Below are 15487 nucleotides of genomic sequence, written 5' to 3'. Positions count from 1 at the left end.
AATATTCAACCAAGAAACAAGTTAATCCAAATACTTTGAAATCAGGAATTAATAAACCCAATTACCTAAAGTTGAAAAAATTATGTGAAAAAAAAAACAAAAACACCTTACCGTAAGCAATACAAGGCTTACAACGTACAATAAATGACCCTAGACGGAATAGTTAGGGCTCTTTATAAATAATAGCAGACAAACCCAATTGATGAACTGCATTAAACATCTTAATCCGTCAAGAAAACGTTTAAAACAAATTACGCAGTAGTGACGACCAACAAACTTGCCCGATGTATACAACTCGAAATTTTCTTCATAAATGTGAAGAATTTCTTTCGTGATATTAGGCGATTTGGTCTTAGGGGAGAGCTAATTTAAGATTCCTACCGGACGGAAACAGTAGGAACCCTTGCTGGACGAAGTTAATGTAAAAAATACAACATTTTTTGGTAACTGAACAAACTTTATTATTTCTGAAGGAAATGACGATCTGCTTTGGCAGAATTAGAGCTACATGTTAGGACTTCGAGTTCGAAAGCTTATTCGATTCTGGTTGATTTTTTGGTTCTACAGGGCTTTTTACCCTTCGGAAAAGGCCCCCTCCTTTTAAAGGGGGGGGGGGATAAGTGGCCGGGCAATGCGTGGAAAATTTGGACAGGCGACAAGCTGACCACGTACCCCTACTCCCACGACTTCTAGGATGGGCAGCGGAATTATCTTTGGGTTTTTCCACACTCTCGTACACACAATACATTTGAAAACACGACATACAATGAACGACCTTCAGAGAGGAAATCCTCTCTGAAGTAAAAGTAATTTTCTTTACAACAAAAATGGAATATTTTTAGGCCTATTTACAACAATCGAAATATTATATACAACACTATTATTTTACAAAGGTTAATACACTTAAAATTTACAGTCATACAATACAATTTTTACACTAATTAATTATTTCACTTACAATCTAAAAACGCGTAATTAACTATTTTAAATTTTAACAAAATGAACCATTAAGCTAAAAAGTCACAAAAGATAAAAATATACGACTTAAAAAAACAAGAAAGAACCAAATCGAACAAATTGAAATTAAAAACAACTCGTTCTCTCGTTCGATAAATAAATTAATTAAAAAAACACTCAAACGAAAGTATCGTTAAACCCTACTTTGGCTCAACCCAGTGAAGTACGTGATCATTAATAAAATACATTAACGAAAACTGGAGTTTATATTCATTCATATTTTTTATTAATTTATATTTAATACGACAATATGATTAAACAACTAGTGGTATTAATTTCTCGGGATGACCCTTAAAGATATATCTCCGCAATTCAGAATTATCTACTAACGTAATCCCGCCCGGTATAAAATTGTAATTATAATTAAAATAAATGAGACGAAACAACCGATTTTAATTTATTCAAAATGTTATAAATTAGGTGGTTCTGTGGTAGAACATTCGCCTGTCGTGCAGAAGGGCTCGGGTTCGAAACCTTGGCGGCGCTTTCGTTTTTAATCAACAGAGAATACGCTACATTAGAGTTACTTCGATGCAATAATTTAAATGGAACACGAAATTTCATTATATTTAATAAAAACCGAAATTTATTACTCTGTTAATTTGTAATAAACGCTTCCGATAAGGCTGAAGATCTAATTTTCGATAAAGCGTATAAAGTGTCGGTGTTTCTGTGGTAGAACGTCCGCCTGTCAAACAGGAGGTCTCGGGTTCAACTCCCGCCTGATGCGATCGCAATTTGATACTAAGACGAATACCGTAAGCAATTGGTGGAAACCCTGCCATTTGGACGTTGAGACGTTTATCGTAACCCTCAGCACTCGGTCCGTCCCAAAAGGCAATAAGAAGAAGTTAGAGAGAAAACGCCTTTACATACAAAATGCAAACACAACACACTGAACACCCACCACCGCCGTAACACAAACTCGGAGAGATAAAAATGCACATGAATGGTAAGAATTTACATTCTTTTTATTTCCATGTGTATTTACAATAGTGACGTGCAAGAGGAAGACGTTTGAATTACCAAGGTCTACAGTTAAAATTTCATGAACTTATCGTTGTCAATTAGTTTCAATACACTATTTAGTTTTGAATGTATATTTGGTTTTAAATGCACATCTTTTGGCATACAGCACGTTTTTACCTCTCCGAGGGGACTTTGTACCCTAGGAGGGGTTATACAACCACCGTGTCTGTCTGTCCGTCTGTCGGTGGGTCTGTCTGTCAGGCCTGCGAATGCATTTTCGGGGCAAAGGGTAATCACTGCGTACCCAGTTTCTTAGAATCAGGGAAAAGGTTTTTCCAAAAGCGCCCTCTTTTTGTCATTGGGTGTAGTATAACTTTTTATAAAGTACGAAAAACCGACTTACGCCCAGTTCGCCAACCTTGTGAATAAATTAAAATACCCCTCTTCATGGAGATGCTCGTGACACCAGAACTACACCCATTCCAAATAACTGTGATACATTTAATTTTTGCCGAAAAGAGAACTAAATTTTTTTATAAATCAACAATAATATGAAAAACTAAACACTAAAATAGGTGAATCCATAAAAGAAAATAGAGCAAAACTACGAATTTCTTATCGATTTAAATAAACATCCTACTTTCTAATTGTCTAACTACATCCGCTTCACCCACTAGGTGTTATTTCCAATACGGCGATTTGTTTGATAATAACTCGAAGTGATGTGATTGACGCGAAGACAAATAACAGATATTTCCCCGTTACAAAGGAAGGAAATGCTTTTCCATATAAATACTCAGTGAAGAGCCTGAAAATCCATTTCTTGCGTAGACTTTTACGACGTTCAAACGAAATTCCAGAGAAAAGCAGAAATGAAAGCTACAATCGCACCAGCTCTTCTTTTGGGTATGTTTTTTACATATTTTACGTTTCGGATTTTGAGATTTTACAATACGAATAGAGTTCGGATTTAAAGAATATTAAAAGTCGATCGGGTTTCGATATTTTTAGACAGGATTTCTAGATTTTGGGTCCGATATTTAGTTGGTTTTTAAGCCACCTTTGTCCGTTTAAAAATTTTAAAGGCTATGTTCAATCTTTGTTGAACAATCGAGCTCTGGAAAATGTATATTACATGCACGTATAGTCTTAGATCCTTTATATTTTACATATTACCAGTAGATTATCATAAACCCTCATCGCTTTAATTGTAGCATCAGGTCTGTGATATTCTTTTCAGACAACCCATAAAATAAGCCTAGTTTAGTTTATTTTAAGCCCAGAATTAAAATTAACTTTGGTTTTTTAAACCTCATCTTATAACGGTTCATACGCGTTGATAAACGCTCATTTTGCATTTTCTCAGCGCGTGCGATACTACTACACAATTCTAGAAGAAAATGACTGCGAAATCACGAAATCCAAGGTCAACAAAGACTACATTAAGGCAGTGTTTATCATCGGTCCTCGAACTCCTCGTGAAGAACTTTCTTTAGTTCTTACACCATTTTTAAACCTCGGAGTTGTACCGAAGCTACCGAAAAGTACGGTACGCCGTTGAACGACTTTTTTTTCACTTCCGGTTCCAAGCGTCTGTTCCGGGCCCGGTACGCACCGAAGAGACCAAAATAAAAGCAGGTTCAGGTCCTGTAGGTCCAAACGTTGCGGAGTGGTTTCTCGCTGAACGCAGCCATGATTTAGTTCTGATCCAGGAGTTTAACTCTGATAAATTATTATAAAAAGTAATAAAACCATTTTTCGAAACGTTAGGTCGAACATTTCTTTAAATTCCCCGATAGAATTGAGTAAAGGTAAAAAATACTTGGATTTTGTATATTTGGTTGAAAATCCGTAGATTTTAGAATTATCTTAAAAACAATATTTTTCTTTTTTTACTAAACATCCTTGATTGAAAATACTTTACAAAACCATTTACACAAATTTAAAATCTCGTACACAACAAGGCAAGTATCCGAACAACTAGTTTTGAACATTCTTAATTAAATGTATATTTGATTTTGTTCTTTTAACATCAGATATTTTATTTCCCCATCTAAAATGATACGAGAATTATATTTCCTAAGGTTTCATAGTAGTAATTCAACAAGTGCGGGCTCAGCACATGTACGTTGCACCCACGGACTTAGCCGCTGACATAAACAAATTTTGCCGGGAAAGAACGCAAGATGATTTGGCAGTGGGAAATTTGGTAGGTAACTTTTTATTTTAAGATTCTTTCAGTTCCAATTAGTATGTATTCAAGGCAACAGAGTGATACAAGAAAACTGAAATATTAATTATTTACTAATTGTCAAAAGGATATTATGCAATTAATCTGAAATAAACTGAAATTAATCTAATTTCTATTTAAATAAAATAATGACTCCAATGTATTCCTCTACTTCGTTTTCTAGCTCATGCTTAACCTCGATTTAAATCCAAAATTCCACGAAACAAGCCAAATTGTCTTAATAAATCTAAAATCCCAAACATGTTGGACGAATTCCATAAACCCATGTAGCTACGATTTTGGTAGGGACGACGTGGTCGGAACTAGGTCGGGGGTGGTGTCTATACAATACTAGGCGATTAGTCGGGAGGTCCTAACCGCGCCATGGTTGGCCCGACTAATAAAAGTCACACACACTGGCCGATAGCATATTGACCTCTTTTCCGACTTATAATTTGTGGGTAGCTCAGCTGGCAGTTTTTTGGTCGGCCCTACTGTTGGCCTTTTCTAAATATACAAATTAACCACCAGTAGTTCTTTAGTTGGCCGACATCTAAATGTTCGTTTTCCTACCCAAGAATTCGATATTGGCCTACAGTATTATCTAACAGGTCATTATATTGCCGAGCCTTCAGTATGATGGATACCACCCAAAATTTTTGGGAGAGTTCTATCCAAGAAAAGGTTGGCAAATTATCTTCCCTAAGAAACTGCAAACAATTTTGATTTAATTATAAAATTTATTTCTTGATTTTTATGAAAATAAATTTATTTCAAAACTAATTTCTTAATAAGAGCATTTTATCACATAAAATAATAATCTTTGAACTTTTATTTAGCTTAAATCAAATATAATTTTTTAATGAAAGTTTGGTTTAGATGCAAAGGGATAAGTTTAAGTTAATAGATTGTACAATTCACAATATAACAAAAATAATCAAAAATTTAGAGGCATAAAGTTGGTTATTTCTAGGAGCTAAGTCGTTACCTGAGTATAAAAAATGGTAGCATATGTCTTAAAAACTTTCAAAAATCAGGAATATACAGAAAAATTAATACAAACCTTTTTTTTAACAATTGCTTCAAAATATTCAAATCAATAAAAATTCTTAAGAATAATAATATTTTGATATTACAGGACAGATCACCCACTTTTAAATTAAAATTGAAACTTTCAGTCGAAACACCATCTTATAACGATTACACGATAACTGTCTTTCGCCGGCGCTTTAACTTTTTACTAACACCATCAGCTGAACTATATCCAGATAAAAATATTACTTAAAAATATTTTGAATCAGTATTTGTTAGATAAATGTAGGAAAACTGAGTACACACCTGAATAATTATGATTAATTCGCTTGTTTTCAAACAAATAATAGCTCTTTAAAGAAGATAATAACTCACTGTTATCTTTCAACTTCTTAAATTTCAAAAATTATATAGATTATCATTACAAGTATTTACAAAATAGAGATAGAAATTTAACACGGTCGAGTAAAGTAAAACTAAAACTTTTGGCCACGACATGCAGCGAGCAACTACCGGCTTTCCCCTTCGCTCTCAGAGACTCAGAGTCCTGATTTCTGAGTATCACGTGGTACGCACGGAAAGATATTTGTATGGTAGAAGGCTAACGAACTTTAGTTCCACCGTTTGAAATAGATGCTACCAACAGGTGGCAGGTCAAAACTGTTATAAATCATTAATTAAAATATTATGAATATCAATCACATTTATTTATTATTTTAATTTATTTGAATAGATTGTTGTAATAAATTTTACTTTTTAAACATAGATCTAAATGTCACTTAAATAGGAAAATCTAGCGCTATTTTAAAATAAAGATATAATAAATGTCTGACCTGTCGGTAAAGCCAACTATATAAACGTGTTTAGTTATATGGGTGGAAAATTGTCGTTGACACTTACCCAAATAACATATCCTCTATCTTATTTTAGCCACTCTCATTCTAGTCAGAAACTATATCTTCGAGAAAACCCACTAATCCACTTAGCCATAATCCATAAAACCCACCAAACCCGCAAAAACAAAAATTAACGTATTCACAAATTTAACAAAAAAATTCGAATTCAAGAAAGTATATTCAGGAGAAATATCAACTGAAAAAAAATTAAAAAAACATTAATTTTTCTAATTCTGAAAATTCGAGTCTAGGAAAAAACCCAAACGAAATGTGCTTTTGAGGCCTCGTATCGTTACAGAGTCCAGCCAACCCTTGCAAGATTACCTGTTTGAGCGGTTCAAGGCAAACCACGACCAACCAACCGGACGGGGAATACTGCGCACGTACCAACAATGTCCCCACCTCGGTAAGAACCAAATTGACGTCACATAATCGTGGTACGCTTCTAAAAACCCCTTAGTCTTTTCAGTGAACATAGAACCACCAAAGAAGTGCAAACACGATTTGTGATTACAAAACACAAAGTACCTGTCTAGCTGACGAGATACCAACAGTTTACTCGTGGCTCTATTTAAATTGAAAAGGCTAAAGCGTGAAATAATGGTTTCGTCGGATAAAAAATGATATATTTTTAAGGTCTAGTCTTTAAAGGGATTATAGTTTAGTGTTCAAAGCTGGATCAATGGTCCAGAACTGCTGTCATACTGTACGGAGTGCGAGTTACGGGGAGTATGAGATGGGGATTAGCATTTTAAGTCACTCTCCCCCAATTACTCTCCCTAATCTCTTTATACTCAATTTAAAATGAATGCTAAGTCTTCCAATAACCTTATTAGATATGAGACTATCCTATTTAAGTTCAGATATTATCAGATAAGAAAATTGGGTTGGTGGAGTGGTTAGCTCTTTCGCATCGCAGCAAGAGGAGCCGAGTTCGATCTTATATTGTGGCACAGGGGGCAAACATTCCTTCCGCGTAAAGTTTGCAAGCTCACTTAGCCTCTGGTTAAAGGGTTTCTTCAGTTTCTTCTTTTCATAAAGGGAGGTTGTTGGCTGAAGAGCTTGCCACCACCCTATCTCGCAATTTAACTCGGCAAATTGAATTCCAGGCACTAGCTGACTATTATTATTATAAAAAAATAATGGCGTATATTTCAGTTTTGTTACCACGGTAAATGTCTAAGGATATTTGGTGTTGAAAATTCGGACCAAGGAAAGATCTGCGAGCTCATGGGACTGAAATGGCCCGTTGCGGTAAGGAAGTGTTGTCTTGGAAATTTAAACTAATAAACTCAAATCACAAACAAAGAATCCAATTATTAGAATCGCATCGTCTACCAGCGCTTCTATCAAATTCAAAGCGCGTGAGTCAAATATCAATCTAAAAGATATTAGACCTAACTTTGTTGCGTAGTATATCACGCACGGATTCAATAAATGAGTGGAAATATTTCCAATATCGAACACGGTGGCACTTCTTTAAAAATAACCAAACGCGGAATTTAAATTCGAGGGAATTAGTTTGTTTGTCCACTGCGTAATTTTGTTGTTGTAAGCACTAAACTATTAAGTCTTTAATGCAGAAACCAAATCAGCCGTGCACTATCCTGTGCATGCCAGAAACTCGGACCAAAGGCTCAATTCAAGAGGTGCCGAACAAACAAGGAGAAGCCTGTTTCCAAGGGGTAAGACATCACCCCAACATCAGTTTATTAAGATAGCAGGGTTCAATTTTGGACGGTGATACGCGTTTGCCGACGTGAAAAGTTTTTTTTAAAGATTTTAAGTTTACGAATCAAAACGGAGCCAGGCATGTGGTCGCGACTAAATGCTGTCGTTACTGTCCCATTGGGTTTTCGGCCAATTTAAGGGTCACTGATAAAATGTTTAAAGCGTAATAGTCGCCCTGATTTGTTGATTTATATATTTAACTTAATGTTCATTGACTACGCTCATTTAGTTTCGCCTTGCAGGCTTCCACCTCTTATCCAGTTGATAAGTTTCTAATCTTACTTTCGAGTGGGTCTTCATTCGTTCGAATTTGAACATATTTGAACGTGATTTACAGCGCATCGGCGTAGGTTCGTCCACGACTAAACTGGAGTGGAATACCCCTATCAATAACAAATGAATCTTTAGATCGTTCCCTACCACTGACTCGCTTTCTTTACCTTTTTGCAGACCAGAAGAGGACAATGCGTCGGAACCAGGTGCTTAAGAAGTGCTTAACGACTCGGTTCACAAAAATTCACAAGATGTCACGGACATTTAATTACACACAATCTCCCGATGTATTTAATATATTTTAAATATATAATTAAAATTTGAACCAATTTTCAATCATCTTGTACTTAACTTTTTAACGAAATTGAAATTTTTTAGTTAACTGGTTTTAGAAATAAGGTTGTGAAACGAGTATGTTTTTGGAACTAGATGGCGCCTATCAATTGGTACGAAATTCAAATATCACCGTAGTGGGTACACGGGTTATGAGGTCCCGCGAATTGGCCAGAAATTTCAATTAAAATTAAAATTTCTTAATGCAACCGAATAAGTAGTTCAGAAATTGTTTATACTAACTAAAAATATAATTTTAAAACAATTTGGTCCTACTAAAATTGTTAAATGGGCAAATTACCAACTTCTTACCAATGATCCTTCTTAACCTTATGGTTATGTAAGACAACTTGGTTTCTAAAAACCCACAATTTCCATTGCTCCGTGTAACATTGTAACTGATAAATCAATAAATACAAACTCGAAACAAACTTAAAACAAGAACCAAATCTGCATAGAAGTTAAGTGATAGATTTCAAAGTAGCAATAACTGTAAACTTTCACGTGGAAACACGTCCAAAATGCTCAATTGCGAATGCGGGACATCGATTAAACTATGATGTTTTAGTTAGACCGAAAACCTATAGCTTAAATAAAAATAAGTGGAACAGGATCTAAATTTGAAAAGCGTGTGACGAAACGAAAGAGCAGTGCCCAGTTTCCATTGGACAAAAATCAGCGCAAAATTATTTTTAAGCAAAATACCTCGGTATCCATATAGTGCGTCGTACACCCTTACCTTAACAATAAACAAAGCTAAACTTGAATTAAGCACAACAGTGTGAAAACGTATAAGCCTAACCATCGGATTACGATTTTCTTAGACCCGGAAATGACGTCATCCGCCACTGCTACAAAGTCGATGTAGAAGAGGCTCTTAATTTCATTTTTCCAAAAAATTAAAAAAATTAAATTTTTTTTACAATTTCTACATATTTAGATGAAGGGTAGGATTAGGAGTTACATACAGAAATTGTGAAGCTTCGCCACCTAGCGGCGAAGGTAGTTTCCTTGGAGAACACAGGGGCTCCTTGACGGGATTCAATAGCCCTTATATAGTGACGTTAGTACGTTAAAATTTCGACTAGACATTTTATTTATATTTCCTTATTTTAAAACTCTTACTTTTGCCAGAGAAGCGAAGGAAAATTTTCAATACTTTCAAAATGGAGTAATTGGAATATTCCGGATATCCACCCGCGTTTCTTAGATTAAATTTCATGTCAATATGCTTAATAGTGGACTTTTTGAGCTAAAACTAATTAAATCCGATGTTTGAAGTAACTTATGATGGCAAATTTTTGTACGTGGCTATCGAATTCCACCAAATGATCCCTATGTTGCTGAAGGGAAGCTAACTTGCGCAGCTTGATGACCTTTGGGCTACGTCCCTCCTAGTCCTATACTTCCTCTAAATACGTCAAAATATTTTTCAAATGACGATTATTTAATTTTGGTTCACAAAGACGTTGTGGAGGTAGAAGCAGTAGGGAAAGGGGGGAACACATTCCGCTGTTTGCGCTGACCTCCGACTTGAACTTTCCACTTTAAACTTTGGTAAAAAGATCATTGTTCACATGGAAAAATCCTTTTTCTTTTGGGCGTTATTTTCTTTTAAACGTACTTTCGCGAATTTCATATTTGTTTGGGCCAGTGCCGTAAATAACGACCTCATTGAGCGCCAGAATAATAGGGGTTCCTCTACAGATTTTGTTAACATGATAAGACCCCTAATCGTGTTTCGCGGGCAGACTTCAAAGATCTTAGTTACGACACTGGAACAGAAAACAGAATAATAGGCAATTAAAACATATTTCCAAAAAACAAACCAATAAAATAACTGGTAAAAAATTACATTAAGATAAATAATCGATGAGCCCACATGGCAAACAAGTAGATCCTCATAGAAACATCGCATGCCTGTCATGATGTTTAAAACGTTTTGCTATTGGCCAATAATGGCACGTAATTTTCTGTATGAGTTTCAAGTTAAACGCCGTAATCCCTCCCACATTTAGGAATTTAATCTCCCCTTTGGACCTTAGGCTTTCGACTATTTTCACGTTGTTATGAGTCTGGCTCAACCCTAGATGGTGAGTGACGTACGAGGGATCGTCGTGGCACTACATTGTTATGATTTTAGCGCCAGCGGAAATGTTTTTCTAAACCAAAATGGAAAAATGCCAATCGGATTTCGTTTACAGTCCTGCATTAGGATTCTGCTTAATTTTACGCTTGGCCATTTTCATAGAAAATATTTCGGTGTGGTCGATTGGTTGTTTATCATAGGTGAAACCATAGACATAATAAAAAAATAGCCACCAGTTATTGCACACTATAACCCATTTAGGGCCGCTATAGACAACCAGTTTGATTTGCTAAAAATATACGGGAGCGATAACTAGCAGACAACAGGCAGTTGTTCCGTATTCCTGGGGTACTCCGTGTAAAGCGCCACCTAACGCTTACTATTTATCGAGTTTAAAATCAGACGCAAAAACTTTAGCGGTTAATTTGAAAAACGGGTAGGACGTTTATGACTTAGGTTACATGTTTTATAATTAAATACCCAAGTTTTTGTGATTTTTTTATTTAAAAAGAAGTAGTAAAAGTTTTTTCTACTGAAAATCTGTTTTTATTTGGTAAAAATGGTTAAAATTTGTGAAATCAGACCTGTAATAAAATGGCAGCTCTCACAAATACGGATATAAAAGAGTGTATAGGTTTCCCTTATCTGAACCTTCAATTCTTTCTCAATGGATAATTGCTGTAAATCGCGAAATCTGAACACGTTTTCGAGGGATGGTTCAACATGTCCTTTGTCTAAGGCTTCGTTGCCGCCGTGATGCGGCTGTGCCGGAGGCCTTAAATGAAATATTTTCAAACTCATCGACTGGTCGCTGTTGCTACAGAAAAATATGCCACAAGACTCTCACTCGGAATACTCATTAACCAGAAGATAAACTCGGTGATTTTATTATATCCTTCGCGAAATTGATCTACACTCTAAGAAATAGGGGTGTTTAAAAAGTGTTAAGAAAATGTTACACCTCGTTCACACCGTTTTAACACTTCCAAAACGGAGCAACTTTTTAAAGGTGTAAAAAGAGTGTGACAACACTATACAAATGTTTAAATAAGATAAACATTCCAAGAAATTGGGATTCATTTCACACCGTTCTAACACCATTTCCACTCAATTTGATAAGGTTGAAATCACACCTTTAAAAGTGTTAATACGTACGCCCTTTTGTTAGAGTGAAATCACACCTTTAAAAGTGTTAATACGCCCTTTTGTTAGAGTGAAATCACACCTTTAAAAGTGTTAATACGCCCTTATGTTAGAGTGAAATCACACCTTTAAAAGTGTTAATACGCCCTTATGTTAGAGTGAAATCACACCTTTAAAAGTGTTAATACGCCCTTTTGTAAGAGTGAAATCACACCTTTAAAAGTGTTAATACGCCCTTTTGTTAGAGTGAAATCACACCTTTAAAAGTGTTAATACGCCCTTTTGTTAGAGTTAAATCACACCTTTAAAAGTGTTAATACGCCCTTTTGTTAGAGTGAAATCACACCTTTAAAAGTGTTAATACGCCCCTTTGTTAGAGTGAAATCACACCTTTAAAAGTGTTAATACGCCCTTATGTTAGAGTGAAATCACACCTTTAAAAGTGTTAATACGCCCTTTTGTAAGAGTTAAATCACACTTTTAAAAGTGTTAATACGCCCTTTTGTTAGAGTGAAATCACACCTTTAGTGTTAATACGCCCTTTATTAAGAGTAAAATCACACCTTTAGTGTTAATACGCCCGTTTGTTAGAGTTAAATCACACCTTTAAAAGTGTTAATACGCCCTTTTGTTAGAGTTAAATCATACATTTAAAAGTGTTAATAAGCCCTTTATTAAGAGTGAAATCACACCTTTAAAGGTGTTAATACGCCATTTTTAATAGTTAAATAACAATATTAAATCTACAACGCCTGGGCCAATGAAATGATCCATAACTCCGTATTTCACCATCACGCAAAGCATTTCAACATCCGTGAATTCTATACAACAGACCTGGTCCGAGACGATCAGCCATTACGCCTTAAGTAATATTTTCATCGAGGGTTATCACTTAAGAAAAATGAGATTAAGGCATTTTTTGTTCTTACGCTATCAATAATCAATAGTTTTTTATGCATATTTTATCTCTCTGCCCTTCTGTTTTTTAGCAGATAAGTATATTTTTGTCACGTTTGGTTTTCGGTATAAAACACCCGGGCATTAATGCTCTTTGTCGCAGTTAAAATTACGTCTTAGGCAAAGCATGTTCGTTGTGGCGTTGCTTTAGTTATACTTAACGTTTTTTTAAATTGTCTGCATAATTTTACCGCTGCGCCCGGTTTGTCGTGCTGTAAACTGCAACACTTATTTCTATGGTTTTTTAACTAATTAAAGGTTTTTAGAACACTACAAAAATGACATAGTAACAACATTAAAATTGTAATTGAGCTCTTGTAGGTGGAATGTACCTTTCAAAAAGGCATTTTAACACCTTTATAGGTGTTATTTATCTCTTACGAAGTGAATTTACACCTTTAAAAGTCTGATTTTACACCTTTAAAAGTCTGATTTTACACCTTTTAAGGTCTGATTTTACACCTTTAAAAGTCTGATTTTACACCTTTAAAAGTCTGATTTTACACCTTTAAAAGTCTGATTTTACACCTTTAAAAGTCTGATTTTACACCTTTAAAAGTCTGATTTTACAGCTTTAAATGTCTGATTTTACAGCTTTAAAGGTCTGATTTTACAGCTTTAAAGGTCTGATTTTACAGCTTTAAAGGTCTGATTTTACACCTTTAAAGGTCTGATTTTACACCTTTAAAAGTCTGATTTTACACCTTTAAAAGTCTGATTTTAATCCTTTAAAAGTCTGATTTTACACCTTTAAAAGTCTGATTTTAATCCTTTGAAAGTCTGATTTTACACCTTTAAAAGTCTGATTTTACACCTTTAAAAGTGTGATTTTACTCTTTATACGAACCTATTTACACCTCTATAGGTGTGATTCAACTCTCATCAGGTACAATTTTTATATTTAAAGAGTGTTATTTTATTCTTTAAAATGGCTTATTTACACCTCTAAAGGTTACTTTTAACTCCTTCACGGGTGTGATTTTATTCTTGAAATGGGTGTATTAACCCCTTTAAAGGTGTGATTTAAAGCTTACAAGTTGCAAAATGACTATTTAAAGGTGTGTTATTACACGGTTATTGGAAATATTTTGTGTCACAAACAAAGAATGATAAAACAGTGTTTAAATAGTGTGGAAAAGGAGTTTTAAATCTCATTTTTTACACCGTATTTTTAAGAAAAAAATCTTGAAGGTGTTAATACGGGGTTTGATTTGTGTAATAAAAAGCCCCTAGCAGTGTCAAATTTCGACTCATGAAAAAGTGTACAAATAGTGTTAAAACGGTTTGAATCAAGTTCAATCAACACCCCAATTTCTTAGAGTGTAGTTAACCATAAATTTAAAATGGTTTAAAACCGGTGAAGTTATACATTAAACCAGGCGTTAAACTACTTTTCACTTGGGCAAAGACGCTCTAAGGTGTATTATCCTACTGAAGTGAAAAGCATCCATTAATATCGAATAAGCGCCGAGTCTAGCATACCACGACGCTATCAAAAATCCCCCGTTTCTACTGCAGGTAGAGCCACTACCATAGATAAAATAACTTCGTATATAGATAGGAAACTTCAATGGGGCAAACTGACTCTGACGAGATTGCCCTGACATCTAGTGACTGCGCCAGTTGGCTGTGTTCTCAAGAGCGTAGAAAGTATTGAGAAATTTGAGGTCGGGAGTTTTGGGAATAAACGTATTTTGCAAGGTAAATGTCTTCAAATATACTAGAAATAGCGTTTAAAACCAACTGGAAATCTTTACTGAATGCTATTTCTTTAGTGCTATTTTTTTAAATTTGCTCTCAAATCAAGAAAAAGTACTTTTAATACATATAGCTCGCTTAAGCCTTTGCAATTGGGATTGCGTTACACCAAGGACTTCGAGTCGTGCGAACTTCACCAAATAATATTATTCGGGTGCCGCCACCAGATGTCGGCCGAAACTCTGGCGCCACTTCTACAACATGAAGTTTCCTATCTATATACGAAGTTATTTTATCTATGGCCACTACCCTGCGCCTTTGACGTTCCAAGTGTATACAAATATAATTTCTGGAAAACACGCGCGAACGCGTCACGTACCAAAATAGCAAATGAATTGGCGCTCATTCCCATAGCCACGCACTTCTTTTGTTCCGAATCTAGTTGGCTATTATAGCATTTGCCTCTGTAGCATATCTGGAATTTATCCAATGTTGAGGGTTAGTTAAGGATTCTTTTTTCAAAATTGAAAGCACAATCCTACCGCGGGTTACCCGAGACATCCTCGTCTAGACAAGATTCACCGTCCGGTTGGTTGGCCTTGATCTGGCGGGTGGCAATTGAACACGTCAGTTCGCAAACGTTGCTCGGGTTCTGCAAATAGTCCGTAGATGTCGCTGATCAATTGGTTTTCCGTGTTATGGCTTGGGTTAATTATAAATCTCTTAAGAGAAAACTATCCATCTATGATAGTGAAGGGTTAGGCCAGGTAGCCTATGACCTATCTGGAAATTTTAAAGTTACCTCCAAATCCTACCATGGAAAGTTGTAAATTCCTTAAAATTATACTGAAAGGTTTTACAAGGACCTTAGAAATTGGCAAAATGAATCGCCATATTTTGTTATTTTTAAGAAAACGAAGGGGACCACCAAATCTTTCTAAAGGGTCCAAAATATAAAATAGGACTCAGTTGGACCACAGGCTTTAAAATTCCTGGCACCGCCACTGGTCACCGATGGGTGCTGGACCCCGGGCCGTTTTATGGAATGGGCCCAAAGGGCACTGCGCCCGTGGCCTACGAAGGTCTTAAAACGGCACAGGCTGGACCACGGAAGCGTTC

The 15487-nt window shown here is 35.5% G+C and overlaps 1 protein-coding gene across 1 annotated transcript; it reads left to right on the top strand.

The window, feature by feature from the left end:
- Positions 1–2820: 2820 nt before the first annotated feature.
- On the top strand, positions 2821–8484 carry LOC149966252 (uncharacterized). The gene is made up of 6 exons (XM_090171205.1): positions 2821–2892; positions 4071–4195; positions 6443–6550; positions 7303–7398; positions 7728–7829; positions 8326–8484. Exons 1-6 carry the CDS (start codon positions 2859–2861, stop codon positions 8371–8373), a joined length of 513 nt encoding a protein of 170 aa, XP_090027331.1. The 5' UTR covers positions 2821–2858; the 3' UTR covers positions 8374–8484.
- Positions 8485–15487: the final 7003 nt, after the last annotated feature.

This window comes from Leiobunum rupestre, chromosome 1 (genome assembly GCF_980474605.1).
Source record: "Leiobunum rupestre chromosome 1, qqLeiRupe1.1.hap1, whole genome shotgun sequence".
Taxonomy (NCBI): Eukaryota; Metazoa; Arthropoda; class Arachnida; order Opiliones; family Sclerosomatidae; genus Leiobunum; species Leiobunum rupestre.
Note: the sequence above shows the minus strand (reverse complement) of the source record. Positions and strands in the feature narration are given on the sequence as shown.